At 43.6% G+C, this 27,789-nt stretch overlaps 1 protein-coding gene across 2 annotated transcripts in view; it reads left to right on the top strand.

Moving 5' to 3' along the window:
• The window catches only part of PCDH19 (protocadherin 19), a 105,085-nt gene that overhangs the window by 37,544 nt on the left and 39,752 nt on the right, over positions 1-27,789 (top strand). For both annotated transcript variants that reach the window (XM_039330229.1, XM_039330220.1), the window contains exon 3: positions 23,522-23,580. In XM_039330229.1, coding sequence (XP_039186163.1) covers positions 23,522-23,580 — 59 coding nt within the window. The remainder of the gene's footprint in view (positions 1-23,521; positions 23,581-27,789) is intronic.

Raw genomic sequence — 27,789 nt, 5'->3', positions numbered from 1 at the left:
CGGGGGTCGCCAAAGGTGGCGATCCGCCATTTTTTGCGGCACCGTGCACGCGCGCCGCGCATGGGGGTGGCGCCATGCACACACGCCATGCATGGGGCACCGCCGCACATGCGCGTCGCGCATGGGGCGGTGCCGTGCACGTGCGCCCCGCGTGGGGGGTTGTCGCGCATGCGCACCGCGTGGGGGGGCAGTGCCGTGCATGCGCACCGCGCATGCGCAGAACGTTTGTGTGACGGGGGTCACCGTGACACAAACGTTGAGAAGCACTGCTTTACACGATCCTTCCTTTTTCCTGTTTCCTGTTTTCTCTTTCCTCTTTCCCTTCCCTTCCTCTTTTATCCATCTTCAATCCTTCTGACTCTTAAGTGGCTTACAGCCAAAAAATAAAAAGAAACCAAACAATCCATATAATAATAGATAAAAAAAAGCATCATCAAGGTCAACTTTTATGACATCTCTAATGTAAAACATCTATCACAATATTCAGTAAACTGCATCACTAGTGAGAGCAGCAACATACAACTCAGTTACATTTGTCCTTTGCTCCACTTTTCCTCATATTGTTCTTAAATATGGCAGCTAACCAGGGCGCTCCATTGTTAGAAGTGACATCTGGTATATGCCTACTCGCTGATCCCATTGTCTGTGGGATAACACACTGAAATGAGGATGCTATTATTTCATAACAATGGAAGGCTGGATTATTCAGCAAACTGACTGATGGGAAATTCAGCAGAAGAATACACTATAAATTGAGGGGATGTGTCTCCACAAGATACAGTGTGGATGACCAACTAGGTCTGCCTTTAAACCTAAAGGTAAAACTCTCCTTTAAGTCAAGCTTCAGGTCTGATCATTAAGACTCAGGCAAGCAGTTTTCTTGAAAATGTGAGGACATCTATTGATGAAAATAGTCCAAGGTGTTTTTCGATTTCTCTACCTAATTATTAGTCATGGGATTTCCTGATGTCTCTAATATTAATCAGGTCTGATGTTGCTTCATTTTTTTTGAGATTAGCCAAGGTGATAAGGTTACACAGCGTTTGGAATGAACTAAAAATGTCTTGTGTAGTCTTACTTTTTTGTATGATCCAGGTCTCCATGTTAAAACATAAGGTCGTTTGCTGTTGGGCAGTGTATGTAACTCTGAATATAGCCACAATGTTTTCTGAAGCCAAATTTAGGTTTTAACATTGTATATGCTAAATACACAATTATATTTATACATTGTATAGTAGTATGATGTATATTTATACATTGTGTCATAGTAGGGATAAATATATCTCTACTGCATGGGATATTTACCCATGTAGTAGGACTCTATTGCTATTATCCTTCTCATCTTTCCTATTACCTTCTCCTATGGATATCTTATGATTTATCACTTTGTTGTTTGTATCTTAATGATTTATGATTGATCACTTGTTGGTTGTATGTACACTGAGAGTTTATGCATCGGAGACAAATTCCTTGCGTGTTCCATCACACTTGGCCATTAAAGAATAAAGAATGAGTCCTGCCATGTAGACAGTTAAGTGACACCTACTTAGCTACAATATTTCCTGATATAATAGCTGGGTTGACAGTGCACCTGTTGAGCTCTCTGCCCCGTCTAATATTTAAAAAATATTTTCAATTTTTTTATGATCAGGATATAAAGGAATCAAAAGCAAAGCAAAGTGCCGCTCTTAAGCAAAACTGTTATAGTAGTCCTCAACTTACGACAATCACCAAGCGATTATTCGAAGTTACAACTGATCTGAAAGAGGAGACTTATGGATTCAAAGATCTGACAGTTGACCCCTCTCTATGGTCACAAGACTGAGCTTCAGGCGTTCAGCAGTATGACTGTCACAAGACTGCATTTTACAATTTTTGTCCCAAAAATCACTTCAGTTTTGGCCAAAACCAGTGGTGGGATTCAGCCGGTTCACACCACTTCGGCAGAACTGGTAGCTAATTTTTGTTGCCCAGGTCCAGAATGGACTTCCGGAAGCGGCATCCACACAGAGAACCGGTTGTTCACATATTTGAATCCCACCACTGGGCAAAATCATGTCCATAGCAAACCACTGGTTTGATTATCAACTCTGATGATTGCTTAATGACTTCCCCCAAAAAAGGTCATAAAGTCAAGTCAGTGACGTGTCCCATTTTATGACATATGGCTGCAATGGAATATTTATGGCATATGCCGAGGACTAACTATATTTCAAAAATGCCACTGGGTGTCCCTTGAATTCCGGAATCATTTTTAGGACATAAACAAGGCCCAAAGCTTTTATTTATTTATTTTGCCTTTTGGTACATGTACTGGACAAAGCCATCAGGCCAGGCATTTTTGTGAATGCTCATAGCATCATCTCAATAGTTTACTGCATATTTTGGGGGGGGGGTTTACTCTGGTGGTGTTTCGAAAGTTCTTTCAGGATCATGTGTGCTAAAATAGTAGGTTAGAAAAAACCCCAAACCTATAGCAAACACTGTGAAGCAGTCTAAATTTAAAGCATGATTTTATAAAAGACTTGCAGATGTTTCAAGGCATAACAACGCAACCCTGCGTGCACATTGTTTCAAATATTAAGGAAAACACCAAATACACAAAGAACTGCTAACATGCTAATGGTTAACAAGCACCCCAAACTGTACTAAATGTATAGATCTTTTCCGAGCGTAGTTATTAGCAGACAAGTTAATTATATCTGAAACTAGGCTGTTTCACATGCACTGCATTCATTGTTGTTGCATTAATTGATTTCACAAAGCAATGCATATTTTAAGATGGGGAAAAAAAGATCTGTGAAAAACATAGCTGAGGAGAAGAAAAAGGATTCGGCAGAAATGTTTTTGAACATCACCTTTATCTGATTCTGAAGCAAATTGGCAAGAAGGTTCGATCATGGCTTTTTACATAAGAGTGGAAAAGGAAGATGTTGAAGGAACACCTTTTTAATTCAAAGGTTAACTTGAAATGTAATTATGGGAGAAGAAATTCATAGTAGAGCTCTGGTGATAGGACTGGGAGGAATTAGTTTTTTAGTTCCTTAAGGTTGGATGGATGGATAGGAAGGATAATCCCTCTCAGCTGCCCATTGGGTTAGAAGATCCAGTGAGAGCAAGGAGAAATCCACAAACCCTTTATGGAGATTCTCAGTCATCCAGGTGATGGTTGTCCCACAGGTGCTTTTTCAAAAGGCAATTGGGCTTCCTTTGTTTTTCCTTGCAGACATTTCACTTCTCATCCAAAAAGCTTCTTCAGTTCTCTGTTCAGTTCTCCATCACCCACCATGAGGTTTATAATGTCTATTTTTAGTTTAAGGATAAACCATAGGATTATCTTAGTCGGGTAGCCCAAACGTGGGAGCTAAATGGAATTTTGACCCAGAGTTTCATACATGTTTTGGCTTAAGACAGTGGTTCTCAACCTGTGGGTCGGGACCCCATTTGGGGTCGAACGACCATTTCACGGGGGTCGCCAAACAACGCAGTCCGCCATTTCCCCCCCCCTTTTCCTTAGCTGTGCTACTCCCTTTTATTCTATTGGCTTTCGAAAGCCAATAGAATAGACTCTCTTGAATAGAGTCTAGTTCTATTGGCTTTCAAAAGCCAATAGGAATTGTCCAGGCTGTCTCTGCCCTGCTGAGCCCGCCAAAAGTCCCATTCTGCAAACGGTACTGCACCAGTTGAGTAGACCTCGACTTATGACCGGTTGGGGATCGCAGCATTAAAAAGGTTGAGAACCACTGGCTTAAGAGCTCAGGATTCCATATAGGTTTACACTCCCTCCTGTCCACCATCTTTTTAAAACTTAACCGTGCTGCTTTACTATAGCTGCTACAAGATTTCCAATAGCTCAACTCTGATAAATAGCTGGTGTTACTTCCCATTTTCAGGGGGACATATTTATGACCTCATTACGAATTGCAGCCCTGATCTGAGTTTCTTATCCAATATTCCCTTTCAGAACAAGAACCTACCACTTTAATGTTCCCTTGGCATTCTACTTTTATCTTCTGGTGCAGATGCAATAAAGGGATAGGAACCCCCCCTCCCCCAAATCTTAACTCATCTATTACCAGCTCTGCTGTTTATTTGGGAAGAAAGTCTGAATTGCAGGGGATTAGCACATATGCAAAATGATCTTTTTGCCTGAAGGATGCTAGGATGATTTCCCCTCTCCCTCCTGCCCACCATCTTTTTTTTTTTTTAGTGCTTATCATTTTATTGGGAGACCATAGAAGCTTATCTAAGTCATCTCACTCTCTTTAATAATCTCCATCAAAATCCAGTGGCCTTTATGTTACTGCGGCAATAATTAGAAGGTTGGTGGAGTTAAGCAACCGCCCAGACTGACTCAGAGAAACATTCATTGTGGCTCATTAAATTTGGAATTAGGACTTAAAAGGTCAGGGATAAGTATTCTGTTTATATTTCTGGGCAGTAAATCTAAAATGGACATTGCATCCATGCACCTCTCTTCCCCCTCTCTAGGAGCTCGGCTCGTCATTGGTTGAAGCAGCCGCTGGGTTGCCTGATGAAAAAGCAAAGTGAGCTCAGCCCGCATTGATCAGAGCTGAGATGAACAACCGTCTTCCCTGTAATTACAAAACGTCAATATCAAAAATAGCCAGTGCCTGGTGTTTAGCAGAGAGAAAACGAGGCGATTTTTGGTTGCTAAAGCGAAGGGGGAACAATCTTGGGGACTATTGAGTGTGTGTGTGTGTGTGTAGACTTGCAATAAGGGAAGGTCGAAAAATGGTTTCTAGGAAAGCTGGAAGAAAACAGAACTCTTTCAGACATTATCGAGCCTATTTGCGTGATTGGTGGTGAAATGGGTTTTAATGATAGATAGCGGTCTGAATAGCCTCTGTCTCTACCATTCCGTCTCGTTTTGGAGACCATGTTGAATAATAGAATAACAGAGTTGGAAGGGACCTTGGAGGTCTTCTAGCCCCACCCCCTGCTCAGACAGGAGACCCTGTACCCCACCGGACAAGGGGCTGTCCAGTCTCCTCTTAAAAACCTCCAGTGATGGGGCACCCACATCTTCTGGAAGCAAGCTGTTTATGGAGCTCAAACTGAAGGAAGGCTTACTGTCTGCATGACCCTTCAGAGCACGATAGTTCACCGGGATTCATAATCAAGGAATAAATAACAGAATTAGTGTGGATGATGACGCAGACGGGGGGGGGGGGGTAGGTGGAACAAAGTTCAAATGATCAAAGAAGTATGACATGCCTATTCCAAACAATTCCTCATTTGCTGGCAGTTGCTTTACAATCTGGCAGGATCCTATCAACGTAAAAAGCTGTTGTGCACCAGCAGGGCTCCATGAGTGTTGCTTTGTCATCAGTGACTAGATGTAGCTTTCCGGGTTTTAGGTGGGAGTTTTTTCAGCCTAGCTTGGGCTCCAGCTGATACCTTCTACAGCAGCGGTTCTCAACCTGTGGGTCGTGACCCCATTTGGGGTCGAACGACCATTTCACGGGGGTCGCCAAACAACGCGATCCGCCATTTTTTTCCCTCAGCTGGCGCAGGGGGCGGCGCCGCGCATGCGCGCCACGCAGGGGGCAGTGCATGGGGTGCCACCGTGCATGCGCGGTGCGCAGGGGGTGGTACTGCGCATGCGTGCCGTGCAGGGGGCGCCGCCACGCATGCGTGCCGCACAGGGGGTGCCGCCGCGCATGCACGCCGCCTCCTTATGACCGGGGTCGCCGGTATAAAAAGATTGAGAACCACTGTTCTACAGGTACCATAACATAGCACTACAACCCCCTTCTCTGACAGGAAGCCATCGTTGCTCTGGATAATTGGAAGAGATGGTATGCAACTCCTGACACTTTGCTCCCATAGAGAGAAGTCGGAATCCTCTCAAGGAAGCTTTGCCATAAGATTGGTGTCTGTGGATTCAGCTGCCTCTGATGATTGGTGGGTTCTGCTGCTGCCTCAAACTCCATTGGACGTAATGGGCGAGCATCACCAGTGAGTGGCTGGTGGTGATGAATCACAACCGTGACTGGTAGTAATTGGCTACCTGGTTGGGAGCTTGGACAGAGAGACGGGGGTCCAAATATGGTCACGACAGGAAAAACATCCTTTCTTTTGCACTGGTCCCAGTTGCCTCTGTTTGGGGAGGGTGCACAGTTTATGCCCCTCTGCTCTGGAGCGATCAGAAACTTTGCTTTGTTCAGGATTGACAATCCGGTCTGTGTGTTAAAAACAGAAAAGTAGGAGATGGTAAGAATGAATTTGCTAGGATGCTGCATTTGGGGGCTGAAAACACTTGTTGACAGGAAACGCGACTGCAGCCATTAAACGGGATGAAAATAGCACTTTGGAAAAAAGAGAGAAGAGGATGCATGAAAAGGATGATTTGCTTCATCGGGAAAGGAAAGAAATATATCCCATTTCTCTTTCCCCCCCTCCCCCGGGCAGCAGGGGATTATGGGACTCACCCGCCATGCCGTGATGTGATTTGTTCTGTTTTTGGCCTAGTGTGCTATACAGACTCACCTCTCGTGATTTGGTCTCTGGTGGTGTCAATGGTGTGGCATCTTCATTATTGCAAGGTAGTAAATGACGTTAGGTTCTTCTCTCCATGTGCACTTTTCTGGCTGCTGTTGCTGTTTTCCCCTCTGAAAAAGTGTGGAATGGAAGGAAGGGATGAGATGATATTCCTCGGGAAGTGTTTGAAGCTAGCAAAGTTGCATATGGGCAACGTTCCTCTACGTACGGCCCAACATTTCTGTTGCTAAGTGGAGACAGTTGTTAAGTGAGTTTTAAGGTGTTCAAACCAGTCAGTCCTAGAGAAGATCAACCCTGGCTGCTCTTTAGAAGGCCAGATCCTGAAGTTGAAACTCAAGTACTTTGGCCACCTAATGAGAAGGAAGGACTCACTGGAGAAGAGCCTAATGCTGGGAAAGATGGAGGGCAATAGAAGAAGGGGACGATAGAGAAGGAGGTGGCTGGATGGAGTCACTGAAGCAGGAGGCGTGAGCTTAAAGGGACTCCAGAAGATGGTAAAGGACAGGAAGGCCTGGAGGAACGTTGTCCATGGGGTCATGATGGGTTGGATATGACTTCGCAACTAACAACAACAAACCTTTCTTGCCAGCTGTTAAGTTAGTAACATGGTTGTAAAGGGAAGCTGGCTTTCCCATTGACTTTGCTTGTCAGATAGTTGCAAAAGGGGATCTTCCCATGATCCCAGGGCACTGCGACCATCATAATATGAGTCAATTGCCAAGAATCTGAATTTTGATCATGTGACCATGGGTCCTAAGTGTGAAAAACGGTCATAAGTCACTTTTTTCAGTGCTGATGGAACTTTGAACGGTCACCAAATGAACTGTTGAAAGTCGAGGAGTACCTATACATGGAAAAATGATCTTTTGGTGAAAAAAAGTGCCCCTGGCCCTCACTTTTCAGCCATCTTGTAACCAAAGCTGTGTATGGAACTAGATTGCCTGTGACTTTAGCAAACAAACCCAATAAATAATCCAAAGCAAGCATCCACAGCACACCTCCCTCAGTGAAAAATTCACCCAAAATGTATTGGAGGAAAAAAAGCTAGGGAGCAAACAAACATTTTTTACCAGATAAAAAAGACTGCATCTAAAAAAAGGATGTTTTGTTTTCGGTATGGTATGGTATTTGCAGCCTTAACATACTCCCCGAGATATTTTGTTACTGCTAGTGTCGAGAAAATGTGTTTGTGTTGTGAAAAAAATCGGATCTTGTTAGTTAATAAGAGCGACTGGTAGGTCTCATGGAGAGGACTTCAAAGTTATTAACTACGTGTTGAATTATGCCACACCAATGTGTTCTACAAGCATCTCCTGCAGATCGTTGGTGTGATATAGAAGATGTATGCTGATAGATGGGCAGGAGGGCGAAAATAGAGCCACTGAAGACTATCTTCCCCAAATGGGCTGTTGTATGCAAAACCAGCACGGGTGAGCTGATGAATACACGCAGCGTGATAAACCCCCTTTGTCTTTGTACAAGCTGTTGCCGATAGCTTTTAACGAATTCCACTTTGGCTGTTTCTGAAGAAAATCGATCTTTGTAATTCCTTTGTTCACGGAAGGCCACCATAGGGGTCAGTGATGGATTGCTTGTTGCTTTTTTTAAAAAAAAATAATCGTTTCTGATCCCAGATTTGTGTCCAACTCTAAAAGTGGCCAATTTGATTTGATGTAAGGGGATATTACTGACAAGGGATGAACAAACAACAAGTGGGCCCATCATGTTAGGGTCTAGATGTGTCGATCTCACCTTGTCATTGAATGAACTTGAGGGTTGAGTGAAATTTTCTGCCCCTTGAGATTGGAGGTCCTTGTGCTTCCACCCATTGCTCCTTGCCTTACTCTTAGGTGCTATGGAGAATACAAGATGTCTTCCCTGTGGTAGCCCTTCAAATATTAGAAGACTGCTCTCATGTTTTCCTCCCAGCCTTCAGACTTGAATTACCGTTGGAAGTTACCATATTTTGTAGGCATGTATTTCCCCAGGCCAAATAATCACGGAAATTATGAGTTGGCACGACTATTCCAATGGGTTGGAATACATTCAACACTATCTTTATAGGTTTTTGATGGCTTGCTCTGCAGGACACAGGATGGACAGCATATAGAAAAAACAAACCATGACTGAAATAATCTTACAAGTGTGGCTTGGGAAGACTCTCCATACTTGCCAAATGATTGGACTACGTGGTTTTGCTCCCTCCCTTCTCCCTCCTGGGTCCTTTGAAATAAGCCTACCTGCCTGACGTAAGCTTAAACACTGTTTTGATGAATGATGAATACGGATGTTGACATGTTGGGCATGCCAAAATGAAACTGGGAATTGGGGGAAGGCTGCAGTTGATTACTCTTTCTGGAAGATCTGTGTAGCAGTGAGTGAGATGGGTCTTGGTTCAAAGGTTTGTGCTATTCGGTGACCAAGAGTTATGTGGGAGCTTTCTTCATCAGCTGTGCAAACGGTGGTGATGAGGGGAAGATGTAACTTTTATGCTGTTGGTTTCTTTGCTATTTATAGGATAGGTCCTTGCGTGTTGCTCAGAGGACATGGTTGCATCATGTATGTGGCTCTGGCAGCCAATCTGGAAAATGGGGGGGGGGTATCTGGACAGGATAGCAGGAGCATCAGATGTCCCTAGATAACACATCAGGGCAAAACACTTTTTATTCTCTACCCAGAACTTCCCTGATGGGGTCAGCCTTTGAGGTAGGCCAGGTAAAGAAACAAGACACTGGGGACTTTATTGTTAAAGGGTAAATTAGGTAAAATCTTGAAGCCAGTCCAAATCCTTTCAAGACCACGAAGTCGGGGCAGGGTTCTTCTTGAGTCTTTTTCTTGTTGATGTCAACGTTTCCCAAGGCTGAGCAAATTTTTTCCTCTCTCAGTTCATTCTAAGAGCCAGATATAATTCTTCTACAAACAGGCAGGTGTGAACCAAGTCAAGTGAAGCAACTTTGCTAGCTCTTTTTTTTTTTTTATTGAAAGTTTTATAAATTTTACAAAAAGACAAAAATAATACAAAACAAAAAACAACATGTACAAAAAAAAAACTAAACATCACATATAAAAAAAAAACCCCATCCCCCACCCCTCACAAACACCCTCCCTTCCCCCCCCCTGAGCTTCCCAGAGCAGAATATAGGCTTAGTTAAAAATTAACAAATAAAAATAAAAAATTAAATTAAAAAATTTTATATTTATATATATAAAAAAAGTATCTATATATAACATTCTCTATATATGAAAATAAAACTTATGAAAAAGCTATGTGATATTTTTTAATACCCAATCTAAATTGTATAAATTTTATCCATTTATCCCAAACGGCAAGAAACTTCTCTTGCGTTTGTTGCTTTAAGAAAGCCGAAATCTTTGCCATTTCCGCCAGATAAGCTACTTTAAGAAACCATTCCTGCAATGTAGGCAAAGATTCCTTCTTCCAGTATTGTCCTACTAACAGCCTGGCGGCTGTAATCAAATTTAACATCAATACAACCTCCTTTGTATCACAATCTGTAACAATGCCCAACAAAAATAATTGCGGAGTAAATTTTACCCTCCTTCTAAAAATTCTCTGGATATTCCACCATATCTTTGCTAGCTCTTTTTGAGGGCTGCGTTTGCACCTAACCGACACGCAGTTGGCATGTATGGGAGCCAGCACAAAGTGAGGTCTATATCGTGCAAGCCCAGATAATTGTGGTTTATTTAACAAACTATGGATCAAATCAAATCAAATGACTCTTCTGATCATAGGACTGGACGATGTTTTCTTGGCAAATGGCACTACAGCCTCAGAGGTGAGACCTGACCCAAAAATCACTTTGATTTCATTTTATTTATATTTAGTTGCAATCAAGCCTCGTTCTACATATGGACTAATCGTGATTGAAAGAGTTTAGAGAAGAGTAACAAAGATGATTAGGGGACTGGAGGCAGAAATACATGATGAATGGTGGCAGGAATTGGGTATGTCTAGTTTAACGAAGAGAAGGTCTAGGGGTGACATGATAGCAGCCTTCCAATATTTCAGGGGCTGCCCCAAAGAAGAGGGAGTCAAGCCATTCTCCAAAGCACCTGAAGGCAGGACAAGAAGCAATGGATGGAAACTCATCAAGGAGAGAAGCAACCTGGAACTAAGGAGAAATCTCCTGACAGTTAGAAAAATTAATCTGTGGAATGACTTGTCTCCAGAAGTTCTGGGTGCTGGAGATTTTAAAGAAGAGATTGGACAGCCATTTGTCTGAAATGAGTATAGGGTTTCATGCTTGAACGGGGGGGTTGGACTAGAAGACCTCCAAGGTCCCTTCCAGCTGTGTTATTTTGTTATTCTGAAGCAGGTCTAGTAGAGGCACTCAAGGGTGATGGGCAATATAGAAATTTTATAAATAAAATAAAATAAATAAAATAAAATGACACTATAATGGGAGACCTGCAGATAACGCACAGCTTCATCAACCAACACACTCAACTGATGCCTGTTTTCGCCAAAATGCTGTCCTATGTTTGATTTTGATTCAGCCTGTTGTGTGAATCTAGCTACTGGGGCTTTTTCAGAAATCATGAAAATAAACCACAGTTTCATGCAGTCTATAAAATTATTGCTAAGCTTTACTTCTCTTCCCTGTGTGGTGGCAGACTTAGGACTCAAGGGTATGGAAAGAAAATAATAACAGGACTGGATTTTATTAATTCCTTAGTTGCAGAGAATTAAAATTTCCCCCCTTTTTCTTCACGGGGGGGGGGAGAACCTGGGAGACTTTCTTCCTAGTTCTTTCTAGTTTAAGAGTTGCTTGGATATCAAGGGGGGCATTCCACAGCTTTTAGCTTCAGTGGAATTCCTGTGAATGGCTCATGGACCTTCTTAATGAACAACCCTATTCTCTCCAGAAGGCTGCAACTAGTTAATAAGTAAATAAATAAAAAAAGAGAGATTAATCCATCTGAAAATGTCCCTGCTGGATGTCTGTTTCGGAGGGTTTCTGTTGATATATTTGTATTTTGTGTTGCTAAGACAACAGCTAAGAGCACTTTGAGAAATTATATATTAGTAAGCTGCATGGGGGCTCAGAGGCTTTTTCCGTTGATGGAGCGACGGATAAATGCTTGCCTGTAGAAATCAAACTGCACTCTGTGTGTGTGTGTGTGTGTGTGTGTGTGTGTGTGAGAGAGAGAGAGAGAGAGAGAGAGAGAGAGAGAGAGAGAGAGAGAGAGAGAGAGAGAATTACTTGGTTGAATTTGAGTTTTAAGCAGTGAGAGAGACATTCTTGCTGTTATTGGCTCATTCTAAAGAACTTGATTACAAAGGTGCCGACAGTATATTGGGAGTTGGGGTAAGAAGATGGAGATGGAGAAGGAGGTATACTTGGGATATTCCTCCTTCTTCATTGGTTAAAAGCTGGATGGCCTATTGTCCTCAAGAGCAGTAGTGCCCCAGGGCCTGAATTGTTGGGCTAGGTTGAGGATGTGATAATCTGGATGTGGTCCAGACTCAGTTGCACATACGAGATTAAAAGGGATATTGCAGCCAGGGAACATTGTTCAGTGTAGAAATTGACCAATAGCATCTTGAAATTGAAAAAAAAGGAAATTCAGACAAGGTCAAGCTTCATTGGAGGCTTTCAAGCATGAGGGTAGACCAGTGGTGGGATTCAAATATGTGAACAACCGGGTCTCTGTGTGGATGCCACTTCCGGAAGTCCGTTCTGGGCCCGGGCAACAAAAAAGTAGCTACCGGTTCTGCCAAACTGGTGCCAACTGGCTGAATCCCACCACTGGGGTAGACCACTATCTAATGGTTTGATGGATTCCTGAAATGATTTGGAGCTTGGACTGGATGATCTCCAAGATCTTTTCCAACTCTTCAACTTTCTTGTTTTGTGATTGCATGATATTTTACTATTTTTTTCCAGAATAAAACCACTTTCCTTGTTTTTGTTTTGAACATATAGTGTCCTTTAAAGTTAAATGGGCACACTGAGGTTGGCAAGAGGAATAAATTCCCAGCCACAGATCAATTCAGCACAACCTGGGTGGTAGAGAAAACAACAGTTGGGGTGCAGGGACGAAAAAGGATTCCAACCCTTGCGGTTGATAAGCTGGTTTAGGACAGAGGTGATCTCCTTGGCTCTTGAATGGCATGTCAACATACAATGATGGTGGTGCCAAGACTAAAGCTAAACTTGAATTCAAACATAATTAAATGAAAGTCAGTTATTGTCACTTTCCTGGTCTTTTCTCCTTAATCCGTGCTCACTTTCCTGTTAATTCACACAACATTCATCAATTAGCAACAATTCTGGGGGCTATACCAAGTTCAGACCTTAGGTTGTGGTTATTTGATACAAAAGTTCTTTAGTGATTTTATTGGTGGAAGGGGGTGGTTTCTTTTTTTGGGAGGGGGAACTTCAAAGTGGATGTGATAAATCCAACCCCCTAGTTTGGGATGAGCAAAGGAGGCAGGGTGGAGATTGATGCAGTCTTCACACATAAGACAACCGTCTCTTGTTAAGTAGCCCCACTTCCATCCTTGCTTATAAATCTGTACATTGGTAGAAAGCTCTCTGTATATTGTTACTGTACTGGATTTCTTTGGCAGTTGTTTGAGAACCCTTTTGTGTTTTGCTTTTTTTCCTTTTTAAAAGACTGCTGCAGGCTTTGGCTGTTTAATGTTTTCCCCAGAAGTCTTTGCAAACACAGAGATCAGACAGCATCCTTCCAAAGTGTAGAATAGTTCCATTAGAGCTGGCAAAAGCTAGTTTATAATCGCTCTGCGCTCACAACCGGCCCCCTTTCCTTAAATGCCTGATCTTGAAAGGTGCATTGCTCCGTTTCCTCCCTCACAGCAAGACTCCCATCTGCTCACCCTTTAACTTCAGCCATTCATGCACAGAACTTCCTTAACTCTTCTGCCCTGAGTCAGATAGAAAGTGACGAGTGTGTAAATGTGTGTGCAGGCAGCCTTCAGAGCTGGCAAGCAGAGGAGCTTTGCACAGATGGGGAGCAGAACAGCCTGGGCATTAGCAGCTGGCCTGAGGAGTTGGGGAGTAGACTGATTTTGCCAGAGCCAGCATAAGATCATCTGAATGGCTCCCAGTAGAGGACAAGTGCATTGAAGCCCTTCTGACAATGTTTTCTTGCCTCAATGGCACACACGAAAGCCACCTGCTTTGCAGATCCGGCTGATGGAACTATGGGTGAGGGAATATGCCAGGGGGAAGATTCAAGACTGAATGGGAGAATTAAGCCAGCCTAGGGATGACAATATGCTGGATTCTAAACCATCGTGCCCTGCCAATTTGTCACTTCATTTCTGCCTTCCACATTAATATATTCTTTTTCGGTGGTAGAGCCAGTGGTTGGAAACAGCCTCCAAAGCTGTCCCCCCCCCCCGACCTCTTGGTCGGTTTTCCGGAAACTTGAATAGTTTTGGACAACCTTTGCTTGAATCTCTGCTCGATGCCATCCTGCTTTCTGTTTCTTGTTTCATTCTTTGTTCTCGTGGTTTTTGCATGCTTATGTTTGTAGAGAACCACAAGGATGACATTGGAAAGGCTGCAGGGGGACGGTTAGCAAAACGTGAATTACATGAAAGGGTTTGAAAGAAATTCAAGGTTGCTGTGCCTTGACTTTCTTTGGCATCGGAAGGAAGGAAGGAAGGAAGGAAGGAAGGAAGGAAGGAAAGAAGCACAAATGCCATCAAGCTCTCAAGTTTCTGCTACTGTTATTTACTAATCGCATGTATATAGCTACCCATTTCACCCATATCGAAAAGTTCCACTCTTTCATATGGAGTCCCTTTCCTTCTTGAAAGGCTGACATGTTTTTATATGGAAGCTGATGTGGTCTCACCATTGTTACAATCGGGCTTGTTTGGCTTTAACCTCACCACAAAATTTTTAATTGTTGTTTATATGCCCTGTAAGCCACCAAAAGTCACTGGGTTGCAATGGGGCAGAAGTTAAGTAGGTAAAAAATTTTGGCGTGAAACACAGCACAGATTGCAATTTAACTCATTGGCGCTGCAGAGATGTGATTGTCTTTCCTGTTTTGAAGCTTGATATTGCTTAACTTCACTGATTCCAGACAAGGAGAATTTGAAGGAAAAGAGTAGAGGGTCTCTCTCTCTCTCTCTCTCTCTCTCTCTCTCTCTCTCTCTGTGCCAGTCCCCATCTGAAGTTTTGGAATGCTTCTACTATCTTGGCAGCAGCAAAAGGTTAAAAGATTGGTGCCAGTGAAAGCTGGGGGAGAACATTTGCTTTCTAAGATAAAGAGAGCGAAAGAAAGGGATGCAGGATTTTAGATGATTTGTGAGTTGAAGGTTTTCAGCTCCCGGCTGTTCTGCAAATCAGTTAAATGAAGAATGATTAGATCAGTTTCCTCCAACTGGTTCTTGGGAATTCTGGAACTTGGTAGGTCCTAAATACGCCTGAAAATGTGTTTAACAGAAAAGCTGGCTTGGGGGAACATGTATGGGAAAGCTGGCTTAGGGGAAACATCAGGAGTAGGCTTGCAAATGACAGAACTGGGTCTCTAAACAGCAGAGCATGTGTTTAAGCAGCCTGGCCCCCCAGCTGGCATGTTCCAGAGGCCCCGAGATGGCAGCTCCCTAGATGATCAGCTTGCATGGCTGAGAATCCTGGATGCTGCCATTCCAACCTCTTTTGGAGAGGGCAGAGTTGAGAGTGGGCTTGTTTAGAGACATACCTTTTGAAATGAAGTTTTTGTCTGGCTTCCATGGCAGCCAAGGATCACCAGCCTGCCTCTTCAAATTTGGAGGCTGAAGACGCCCTCTCAGCCTGCTCTACAGAAATTAATTGAAGTTTGAGTAATGGTGGAAGAAGCACTTAAAGGAGGCCCCAGGTGGGGGCTGACTCAGTTGGCACAGAGGCTGGGATACAAGGGGGCCTTGAGCCCCTCTGGTATGCTGCAGGCGACAAAGATAGTAGCAAAAGAAAAAGAAAAAGGCCAACCTGTCTACTTGGAAGAAATGTGACTCGGCAAATTAGTCAGAGCTGTAAGAAAGCAGCTTGATGGACCCTTCAGGGCAAGTAACCTTTTAGTTCCCTCCCTATGACTCTGCTTGTTTGCTGTCATGTGGACCGGAAATGGACTCTTCTTTGATATTTCTGAACGTAATACTTGTGTCTCTGAACTCTTCTGCAAAAAGCAGGTTTGGGGGCTTGTTTACTGATGTAATGGGGTGTGGGAGAAACCTGGGGAGGCTGGGTGAAGAGACACTGCCTAGGGCAGAGGTCCCCAACTTTTGGGGCACCAGGGACCAGTTCCGTAGGGAGAGGTTTTTCCATGGGCTGGAGACTGTGTGCTGCCTGCATCCCACGGATGGGGCTTTGCTTGTTTGTGCGGACCAGTTGCTGGCATGCCATGGCCTGGTACTGGTCCACGGACCTGGGGTTGGGGACCCCTGGCTTAGGGAACAGTTAGATAAAGGACTGCCTAGCCCACAGCTGGATAGTGGGCAGGGCAAGGGCCTCAGGAGAGACCCTCTCTACTTTCCTGGGCTGCATAGGGTGGGGGAAGAATTGTACTTTCATACTTGCAAGATGCTGTCCGTGTAGCATTACAACAAAGTAGAATTAGCTCCTCTAATTGTGATTCCTATCTGGTTTACCCCATGAGGCTGAGAGCTGCTGAAGAAAACTTTTGAGTTTGCTGTGTGTTTTGCGTTTCTTTGATTAAAGATTTATGACTGCGACAAATACCTCGAATTTGTGTCAGAAGCTGGCAGCTCAGAAGAGCGATGCCCTTTCCTTTCCTTTGGAGTTGTTGTAGAAAAACAACAGGAGCTCCAGTTTGAAGGAGTCAACAGGATAGGACAAAATTATGGGCATAATATTTCCCATCAGATGCCTCTGAAGAATTCATCGGTAGGATATAGAGATGACAATTTTCTGGCAATGAGCACACACGGTGGCTGCACAATTGTCACCATTGGTAGATTTCCCCTTGTGAAATTAATTACTTTTTTTGACACTATCTCAAGGTGAATATTCACAACTGATAGATGAAAAGAATGGTCAGGTAGCCCTTGATTTACCACATTTCATTTAGTGACCATTTAAAGTTACAACAGCACTGAAAAATGTGTCTTATGACTGTTTTTCACTGTTACGACCTTTGTGGCAGCCCCATAGTCTTGTGATCAAAATTCAGATGCTTGACCACTGGTTCATACTTATGACCGTTGCCGTGCCCCAAAGTCACGTGATCCCCTTTTGCGATCTTCTGACAATCCCAGTCTATGGGGAAGCCAGATTCACTTAACAACCGGGTTGCTAACTTATCCACTGCAGTGATTCACTTAACAACTGTGGCAAGAAAGGTCATAAAATGGGACAAAACTCACTTAGCAAATGTCCCATTTAACAGCAGAAATGTTGGGGTCAATTGTGGTTGGAAGGCGAGAACTACCTGCCTAAGGGGCTTTCAAGAATGTATTTGGTAAGAACGAGAAGGAAGTCCTTTGTGGAGGTTAGTCTTGGCAACTTTAAGACTTTAAGACTTGTGACTGTTGTGGAAATCTGGGAGTTGAAGTCCAGAAGTCCTAAAGTTGCCAAGGTTGGAGACCTCCGGTCTACACCTACCAAGCTTCTCCAAACAGGATCAACCTAGAATCTTTCCTCACGTGAAGGAGCCTTATGGGTAACAGGTAGATCAAAACACAGAACAGAGCTCTCAGTTATGTCAACACAACTACCAATCGTATAGCTCAGAGGTCCCCAACCTTTTGGGCACCAGGGACCGATTCTGTGGTGAGAGAGGTTTTTCCGCAGACCAGAGGGGGTGTGGTTTTGTGTGCTGCCTGCATCTCATGGATGGGGCTTTGCTTGTTTGTGCGGACCGGTTGCTGGCATGCCGCGGCCTTGTACTGGTGCATGGACTGGGGGTTGGGGACCCCTGGTATAGTTTTAAAACCAAGCACAGCCGGCTGTGGTATAAAACCTCAAAGCTCAGAAGTGCAGAACAGAAAGTGTCTTAAATCAGCAGCCCCCAATCTTTTGGGCTCCAAGGACCACTTCGGTGCACAGCATGTTTTTTCATGGACTGGGGAGGCGTGGTTTCACTTGCTGCCTGGTTCCCACACGTGCACAGATGGGGCTTTGCTCCTTTGCGCAGCCTGGTTCCTATGGATGACTGTGGACCAGTGCTTGTCTCAAGCTCCAGGTTTGGAGACCCCTGCCTTAATTAATGGGAGTGGTGAGAGAAAGCAGCACTGGAATTCAACTACAGTATTGAAATGCCAGTCTGACTGAGAAGGCCAAGAGAATGCCAAGCTATAATATAAAAAAAAAGTCTTGAGAAAACAGCATAAGAAAGATTCTCAAAAGATTTGTTTTATGTATAAGAAGGAGAAAAATTGGGATAGACTTTCAAGATTCTGATTCCCTTAAGATACTTTCCAAGACTCCTATTTCCTACATTTACCTGCCTTGAAGGCCTGACAGAGATGCACCCAAGAGAATAGCACTTTCATTCTGATGGAAGACAGTCACCTGTGCTAAATAGATTCATCTTGGATTGGAACAAAATAATCCTAGTTGCGACATCTCTTTTTATCTGGGAAGGTGCAAGTTGAATTTGAGCTTGCGATTGATGTCCCACTGGGCTGAGCTGAGATCCTGGCAACCACTGCTGAGTTCTTGCCAGCGAATCTGATACGGTGCATGTAAATTGGTATGTAGGCAAGGACCTTTCCTTTTATTCAGTCAGTGTGGTTCCTGTGTATGTTGCCGCTAATCCGTTCACTGGCCACACGGTGTGAACAAACACAGGCCTAGACTTCGGTAAACTCCAAGAAGGCGTTCGCTGGAATCCTCTAGGGTTGGCAAACCGTACATCGTGGCGGTAAATTCTCCGAGTCAGTATACTTAACCCTTCCTTTCTTTTGTACGACTTGCATCAGCATCTTTCCCCTACTTAATAGCAAAGCGATTCCAGCTTGAGGGAGGAACAAGGCTGAAGGCTTGCAAAGAAAAAGTAGAGGCGGGATGGGCCTCCTCTGCAGCCCTCATCTTCTCTCTGCTTTGCACTCTTTCGGCAGACTTGGGCCCAGCATCTGATGTCCCCTTGCCCCCTCTCTCATTCTTGGGTTAGCACAGCTGTAGCCATGACAGCCTCTTAAAAAAATGGGCTACGCTGCCAAAAATCCAGTTTCATAAACTGGAGGCTGCAGCATTTTTAGAAAAAGAAAGAAAGGAAGAACATTTTCCTGCTGAGACTCTGAGTGCTTTGGTTGCTAAACCATCCTGCAAGCACAAGAAGGGACGACAGGTCAGAGGCGGAGGGTTTTCTGCACGAGGTTTCCAGCTTGGCGATCCAGCAGTGACTACAAAGCCAGAACAATAACCGAGCCAGGTTGGCGAGGTCAACTTTCCCCTGGTTCGTTTGTTTGTATCCTGTCTTTATTATTTTTACAAATAACTAAAGGTGGCGAACATATCCAAAACATGATTCTCCCCCTATTTTCCCCACGACAGCAAACCTATGGGTTGGGCTGAGAGAGAAGGACAGGCCCAAAGTCACCTAGTTGGCTTTCATGGCTAAGGTAGGACTTGAATTCACCGTCTCCTGCTTTCACCGTCTCCTGCCTTAACCACTAGACCAGACTGGTTTTAGATCAGTGGTTCTCAACCTGTGGGTTGGGACCCCATTTGGGGTCGAGCGACCATTTCACGGGGGTTGCCAAACAACGCAGTCCGCCATTTTTTTCCCCCTTTTCTTTAGCTGTGCTACTCCCTTTTATTCTACTGGCTTTTGAAAGCCAATAGAATAGACTCTCTTGAATAGAGTCTAATTCTATTGGCTTTCAAAAGCCAATAGGAATTGTCCAGGCTGTCTCTGCCCTGCTGAGCCCGCCAAAAGTCCCATTCTGCAAACAGTGCTGCACCAGTTGAGTAGTCCTCGACTTACGACCGGTTGAGTAGTCCTCGACTTACGACCAGTTGGGGGGTCACGGCATTAAAAAGGTTGAGAACCACTGTTTTAGATCAAATTGGTTCTTCTTCAGATAAAGTCCTTATCCCTGGGAAGTACTTGTTTTTTTTTAATTGTATTGTGCTTGTATTTTTTGAATTGTTTTTTGAAAATTGTACTTAATTGTACTGTGCTTATATATTTTTTTGAAAAAGAGTTATGGTTGGTGGCCAGGGCTGCTTTAAACATTGCTAGCTTGGAACCAAAATGTAGCCTGCACATTTGTTGTATGTCCTTGCTTGTGATTATTCTAGGAAGGACTGCAGCCCTTTTCATTTATCATGTATTCGTTGAATGTGCATGGACTTCTTCATGTATGGAGTGTACATGTGTAGGGATTTGTAATTGTCCTAGGAAGGGATTGAAAAGTTGTCCTGTGGGTCCAGGCCTCCAGCAGATGTAGACATTGGGCTTCAAGTAAGGAGACACTGTGGTTCATTCTTGCCTGTTCAAATAGGATGCAACGTGAGTAATAATACAAAACCTGACTGGGGCGTAGGGTACTGGTGGTTCTGCTTTCAACTCTGCTAGTATTCCTTGTTAATAGCTGCCTTCCTCTTCTCTTGAGCACTTGTCCTTAAGATATCACAGGTAGGCTGGGAAAGGTGTGAGCAGTGCCTGAATCCATGCACAGAATGATTGACAGATGGATGGGTTGGCTCTTTAGAACGACAAATTATTTCTGGGTAGACTAACTGAGTGACAGAGTTGGAAGGGACCTTGGAGGTCTTCTAGTCCAACCTTTTGCTCAAGCAGGAAACCCTACCCCACTTCAGACCTATACCATTTTCCTCCTCCTCCTCCTCCTCCTCCTCCTCCTCCTCCTCCTCCTCCTCCTCCTCCTCCTCCTCCTCCTCCTCCTCCTCTTCCTCCTCCTCTTCTATTCTGAGTCTGCTTTCCTGTTCCATCTTCCAGGTTTTGGCCATTTCCTATTGAGGATCTTTAGTCTGTAATGTTTACACGAATTTCTCTCCAGATCTCTTTATCTCTTAGCTTCTCCTTGCTCCTCTGCTTTGATTCCCCCTCTTCTGTTCCCTTATCTGCTGCTTCTTTGTTCCTGACCACTCCAGCTTCGGTATATCTTACCCTTCTATAAACTGATCCGTTTCTGTCTTTTTTTTTTTTTTAATATATAGTTGATACTTCCCCCTGAGGAATCTAAATGTTTGTGAACATTCTGAGACATCGTAGCGGCTCCATCAGCAGGCGAGAGGCAGCTGATCGAAAGGCTGCAGCCTGTTTTTAGTTTATTATATATCAAGATAAAAGGAATTTGGATCTTTTTCTTCCAGGACCTGATATGCGGGATTTAACAGGACTGGGGTATTTTGAGATGAAGGTGGGGCGGGGGGAGAAGAAAAGAGGTCTTATTGCCAATACAAATTCCAAGGTGAAACAGCTGTCACATCTTCTTAGCCAACACATAACATACCTTGCTGGATATTTCTTCATGTCCAACTCGATTTTCATCTAGCCAAGCAACACAGAGTGGCCTCCTGGGAACTGTTTTCAGAACCTAACACGCTGCAACTCTAAAGTTGCCTTTCCTACCCAAACAATGGAATTTTGTAAAGAGTGTTAAAAAACAATCCACCCAACGTCAGCGTGAAGAATCAGGACAGTATGTTAAGATTTATGGCTCAAGCCTATTCACAAGAATCTGGTCAACTAAAGTTCAGTACTAAATTGGTGCCAGGTAGGAGTCAGGGGAATGCAAGAGGGGTTGCAATTGGACTGTTTGTGGCAATGTAATGATTCTAGGCTGATGATGCATTTAACGCCCCCCCCCTCCAATCTCTACCTGCTCTTCCCCTACATCCAGTTAAATAATGATGGTACCCTGATCTTTGTAGAATTTCTGCTAACTGTATTACATATGTAGAAATAAATGATTTCTAGAGCCCGTAATTGAGTTGACCCTTCATCCCTGTAGTCCTTGTGTAACTTTAAAAGTGTGCCATTTGTTTCATAATTTTCCCAAAGCAAGGTAGGATGCAACTAGAGATGTGATAATTGCTAAATTGCCCTAAAGCTTGTGATGTGAATTTGGTCCTCTGGTCTAACCATTCTTGTGGAGTTGTCCTAAAACAGTAGTTCTCAACCTGTGGGTCGGGACCCCATTTGGGGTTGAACGACCATTTCATGGGGGTCGCCAAACAACGCAGTCTGCCATTTTTTCCCCCTTTTCCTTAGCTGTGCTACTCCCTTTTATTCTATTGGCTTTTGAAAGCCAATAGAATAGACTCTCTTGAATAGAGTCTAATTCTATTGGCTTTCAAAAGCCAATAGGAATTGTCCAGGCTGTCTCTGCCCTGCTGAGCCCGCCAAAAGTCCCATTCTGCAAATGGTGCTGCACCAATTGAGTAGTCCTCGACTTACCACCGGTTGAGTAGTCCTCGACTTATGACCGGTTGGGGGTCGCGGCATTAAAAAGGTTGAGAACCACTGTCCTAAAAGAAAAGCAGGGCAGAAATGCAAGTTGTAGAGAAGCAGGGAAGTCAGCCAGCTGGTGGAATTTACTACCTACAGTGTGGCTGGCTATAATTATTTATTTGGAACAGATTTACCTCTGCCTTGAGTCAAAAAGTCTCACAAATGTATTTTGCCAAAGGTCAGGCTTACAGACTTATGGACTTACCTATGAGAAAAAACTGAGGAAGGGGAGGAGAGAGGGAGAGAAAAAAAAGCACTTTTCTCTGTATTACAGCTCTTTAAAAAGGATCAGCTAGGAGAAAAAGAACAGACTGCATGATGGAGTGGTTGCCACCTGTTGCCTATTGAAGAGGGAAACGGGTGGTGGAATACTGTACGTGTACATTATCTATTGATTTCTATAGCCACCATTTCATCCAGCACCTCTGGGCACTCTACATCATAAGCCATAAAACTGATTAAAACCATGCAAGGTAAATATATTTGGCACCTAGAAAAACCTGCTGCTTTGGATTTTAATGCAGCCAGGAAATGAGGCCCTTAATACACTCAAGGACCCAGGCACTAGTCTTGTGAAAAGCCAACAAGTTTGAGGTCATTCTGATATCCAAAGAGAGAATATTTCTGAAAGTAAAGACTACTGCAGAGAAGGCACATCTCCTGGTTTCATCCAGCCCATGTTTCTTGGCTGCAGGATCTAATCTGGGTCAATCCCAGGGATCAGAGCTTTTGTCTTCTGAGCTTTTGGACTCCTGATGGGCTCCAGCTGAGTCTGAAAGCTCAGAAGAGTAAATTCTGGTCCTGGTGACTGACCCAGGTTGGATCCTGCAACATTATTGTGGGACACGTACGTTCGCCTTCATTTCTTGGCTGATGGGACCCTCAGCATGCCTGCCTGAATTGGATGGATAGAAACAAATGGGAGAAGACGGTCTCTAAAGCAGTAGTTCTCAACCTTTTTAATACCACGACCCCCAACCGGTCGTAAGTCGAGGACTACTCAACCGGTCGTAAGTCGAGGACTACTCAACTGGTGCAGCACCGTTTGCAGAATGGGACTTTTGGCGGGCTCAGCAGGGCAGAGACAGCCTGGACAATTCCTATTGGCTTTTGAAAGCCAATAGAATTAGAGTCTATTCAAGAGAGTCTATTCTATTGGCTTTCAAAAGCCAATAGAATAAAAAGGAGTAGCACAGCTAAGGAAAAGGGGAAAAAAATGGCGGACTGCGTTGTTTGGCGACCCCCGTGAAATGGTCGTTCGACCCCAAATGGGGTCCCGACCCACAGGTTGAGAACCACTGCTCTAAAGTAATCTTCAGGGATTTCCTTAATCTCATTACCTATGACACAGACTGAACCTTCTGCTGTGTTACGTACAGTAAATGACTTGGTGTTCTCCATGCTTTGACTGGGCTGTGATGCCCTGAATGAAACGACCACGTTGTTGGTGACCCATGGCTAAGCTCTGCTGAAGTTCCCCTTTATGATTTTTGTCCCAACTGGCTTAGCTATTCCCAAATGCCAGCGAACTTTGTGTGTAACCATCTCTGTTTTCTTCCGTTCCTTTCAGACCGAAAACTACTCCTTTGATTCCAACTATGTGAACAGCAGAGCTCATTTAATAAAAAGGTAGGTGGGGTACTGGGTGTATTTGGGGGAGGGGAAAGGACTCAGCTTCACACCAAAGCCAAATTGTTTAATTCATTCCCATCGGCTTATTATTTCCTTTGCAAAATCTGCTCTCTTGATTTGGGGATGGGGCGGTGATGGCGGCGGAGGGGACAGCTTACTCAAAGTAAATAAGTAAAACTTTACATCTTAGTAAACCCCCGCCACTTTTGGCTTTTAAAGGCTTTTTTTTTTGTCAAACCCAACCCAACCCAATCCAAAACTCATTCATACATAGGAGTGGTGTAGAGTCAGGCAAAATTCTGTTATCCTGACAACTTAAAAATTCATAGAGTTTATTTCACTGTATAAAATACAAAATGGGGAAGCTGGTGCTGGAGATTTCTCTAAGCTATGGAGGAAGAGAATGGGGGGGGGGAGGAACTGCCACAGATTGATCCTGCATCTTTTTTTTTTTTAAAGAAGGATTTGGCAAGGAAAAATAATATTTGTATTATGATGTGTCCCCATCTCTTTAACTCAACTATTTCCTCCCCGTTCAAAGAATTTGTTTATTGCCCAATTTCTTTCAAGCATAAACCAGAAAGTGAATGTAATTCCTTGGGAATGTGTTGATAATAATAATTACTAACATCTCAGTAGACATTATCTGGAGCGTTGGAACTAGATTATTCTTTCCTTCTTGTATCCATCCAATACCTCCACTTTCAATGTCTTTAAATAAAGTTCTGAAATAGGATTCAGTTGCCAGGGACTTGGTATCCGCTTCTTCATCAATCAACCTCATCATGATTTAAAAGGGCTAACCATCTTTTGACCCGACAGGGATGATTGAACTTTTATTCTTACCTGCCTCAGCCTCACCGAGGCTGTGAATGATGGGGTTTAGAGTCCAACCTCAGGATGGCCATGGACTCTGAATGTCCTAGTCTAAAATTGGTGGTGGTGTCAAAGGGTTTTGGGTAGGTGCGTTTGCTTAACTAAATTGTTAGGTCAGAGATCTCATGTTCTATCCGTTTGATGGGAGGAGCAAAGATTATTTTGCGCAACCAAACAAATGAACGGTCCACGTGTGCAAAGAGCACGAAGACTATAAGAAGCTTGCTCGGCTTGAAGTTTTCTTCCTTCTTGACTTTTTAATGCCTTCTAAGCTTGGATTTCTTTAAACACATCACATTTTACTTAATTCTAATCTGGCTGGCTTTCTGGGCTGAATTATAATCATTCCATCAACTGATAAATTTTTTGAAGACACTTTGAGGTGACACCCTGCTGCTCGCTTCAATTCCAGGCCGGAGGTAGCAAATGGATTTCTTTCTGAGACCCTAAGGCACTTCCCGGATCGCTTTCATCCTTTCTTTATTTCATCCCATCTTTCTTTCTCCCCCCCCCCCAAAACTCACTTTGCCAACCTGGATTTCTGGTTCCCGGGTTCTCCGTAAATGTGCTCGCAATAAGGTCGGTGACTTTGAGAGCGTGAAAGAGAGAGAAGGAATGGCCGAAACCCCCCGAGTGTCAGCAATACATCTTCCTAGTTTTTATCTTTGAAGCTGCAGAAGACTCCTCGCTGTTTCCGTTACAACATACTCTGGGATTTTTCTCAATTTAATCTTGGTTGTCACAGGAAATCTTCCATTTAATTCACACAGTAGGTGGCTGCTCTAACCCATATGCCCATACGCGGAAAGGGAATAAGCATGGGTTTGCCGCGGTTTTAAATTTGCATGGTTGAATTACGCACTGTAGATATTTTTGTCCCATCTGGCAAAATGTGTTCGATTATAACTCCCGTAGATCCTGAGTTGAAGGAGGGCGGCTGAACTGTAGGAGATTCGTCAGATTTTGAGCCATCAGGCAATGTTTTAGTGCATCTTGTTCTTACAGCTGTTGGAATTCTTTTTAGGAAGAAGAAACTTGGGTGCAGATGAGGTGAAACAGGGATACAAACGACTGGGAATGTTGCTGGTGCTTTCCAAATCTGCTTATTGGATCTACCTGATCGTTGGTTCCTTTTCAACATCTTCTATTCTGACAAATGGCACCCTCTTTTTTGAGCCAGGTCGTTACAGGTCGTCTTTGATTGATGACCGGTTGCTTAGCAACCATTTGAAGTTATGGTGGATCCCAAAATGGGGACTTATGACCCGAATTCAAAGTTCCAACATCTGCTCCTCCCCCTGCAGTCATGTAAAATCAGGCAACGGTCATGTGGTGACCTATTTTAGGATGGTCACGACTTATGACCGAAATTGTGGGCTCAATTACAGTCCTAAATTGAGTACTACTTGTATTTAGAGGCTAAACTTGCTTGCCTATGAGAAGGATTGCATTCAAGAACTAGTCAATCTGGTTTCAAGTCCCCATGGCCAGGAACAATTGGTGGAAGCAGGGTTAAGAATTGTGGGGACTGAGCTTGGTTGTTTTCTTACAGACAGTTCAGCTACCTCTGACGTTACCTAGTTGGATAATAAAACATTTGCAAGATAACAACCAAGCTCAGAGAGCACCAAGGACAGTTCAATTCATGGGCTACAAATATTCTCTTCTATTGGTAATAGTAAGATTCTCTGAAGGACATTTTAATGCAAGAATTAGAGATATAGTACAGAGTCTTGAAAACTGCATCAAGAACCACCACGACCTTATTTATTAATGAATTCATTGAAGTGGACTCTTATTTCCCAGATTTTTGTTGTTGTTGCAATCTGGAGTAAGCTGCCTTTTCTGAGATAAGGTATTAATGAACTGCTCTTCTATCTGTTGATAGTTGATTTCTAACATTTCTCCTGATGTTTTCCAAGCCTCTTTATAAACTCACATCCGATAGATGGGAGTTTTTGTTTTGGCTTTAAAATAGGAGACCAAGAACAAACATTATAGATGGAGCCAGTGGGGCCATGTGTGCATGTGTATGTGTTGGATTGTGAGTGTGTTTGGTGCTGGGCTCTAATGCTGATTTTTTTTAAGGTGCTGCTGCTAAAAATACACATTCAGAACCCCCCCCCATAACTGTTACTTGATTAATTGGCGGCATTTTTGAAATCTATCAGAATCGGTTTTCATAATCAATTTGTTCTAACACAGTGGTTCTCAACCTTTTTAATGCCACGACCCCCAACTGGTCATAAGTCGAGGACTACTCAAGCGGTCGTAAGTCAAGGACTACTCAACTGGTGCAGCACCATTTGCAGAATGGGACTTTTGGCGGGCTCAGCAGGGTAGAGACAGCCTGGACAATTTCTATTGGCTTTTGAAAGCCAATAGAATTAGACTCTATTCAAGAGAGTCTATTCTACTGGCTTTCAGAAGCCAATAGAATAAAAGGGAGTAGCACAGCTAAGGAAAAGGGGAAAAAAATGGCGGACTGCGTTGTTTGGCGACCCCGTGAAATGGTCGTTTGACCCCAAATGGGGTCCCGACCCACAGGTTGAGAACCACTGTTCTAACAGATGAATTGGTTCAAATGCTGCGGTCTTAATTAGCATTGCAGTAACTACTTTTCATTCTCTTTCCCAGCTCTACTATTAGGTTGCGTCGGTCATCTGGGAGGAATTATTGTTAATGGGTTGGTGGAATTCATTCTGCTCTTTCAGAAGATCTGATTATCCTCCTGCCTAAAAATCCCGTGCGTTTAGGCGATGACGGTTGTAAGTAGGAGATGAGAAGTAGCGCCCGTTCCGAAGGAAGTGTTTGTTAAATAGGGTAGTTCATCATATTTAACCACGGTGGTAATTGCTAGTAGGGGGAAAATTGCCTCCTGTGTTGAATTGCTTCTTGTATTCCAATAAAGATTTCTTCCAGGGAGGGAAGCTATTCATGGTTTTCTCCTCCAGAGCCATCATGACAGGAAATGGACAGTGAAAATGATGTAGGCTCAAAGCTGAGGGTGGTGGGGAAGTGTAACTGAAGAAAAATCTCACTGTACTTTGAGAAAAATGGGCTTGGGGTGTAAAGAATTGATTTGTCTCCTCGTGGGAGTCTTGTGCTGCTGGAAGACACACGTGAACTGAACAAACAAGTCTTTATTGCAGTCTTAGACTGAAACATGTATTGTCTGGATTGGTAAAAGTTGAAGTAAGGTAGGTTCCCTGTTGGAAGCTGGGACTACTCGGAAGGTAGTTAAGTTTAAGAACAAGGAAAGAAAAAATCAAAAGTTCAAGAACAAAGCATCCAGAAATGGAAAAGATACAAGGGAACTGGAAGTCAGGC

Source organism: Crotalus tigris, unplaced genomic scaffold (assembly GCF_016545835.1).
Source record: "Crotalus tigris isolate CLP2741 ecotype Arizona unplaced genomic scaffold, ASM1654583v1 scf7180000017622.5263843, whole genome shotgun sequence".
Taxonomy (NCBI): domain Eukaryota; kingdom Metazoa; phylum Chordata; class Lepidosauria; order Squamata; family Viperidae; genus Crotalus; species Crotalus tigris.
The sequence above is the reverse complement of the archived record's forward strand: the minus strand, read 5'-3'. Positions and strand labels throughout refer to the sequence as shown.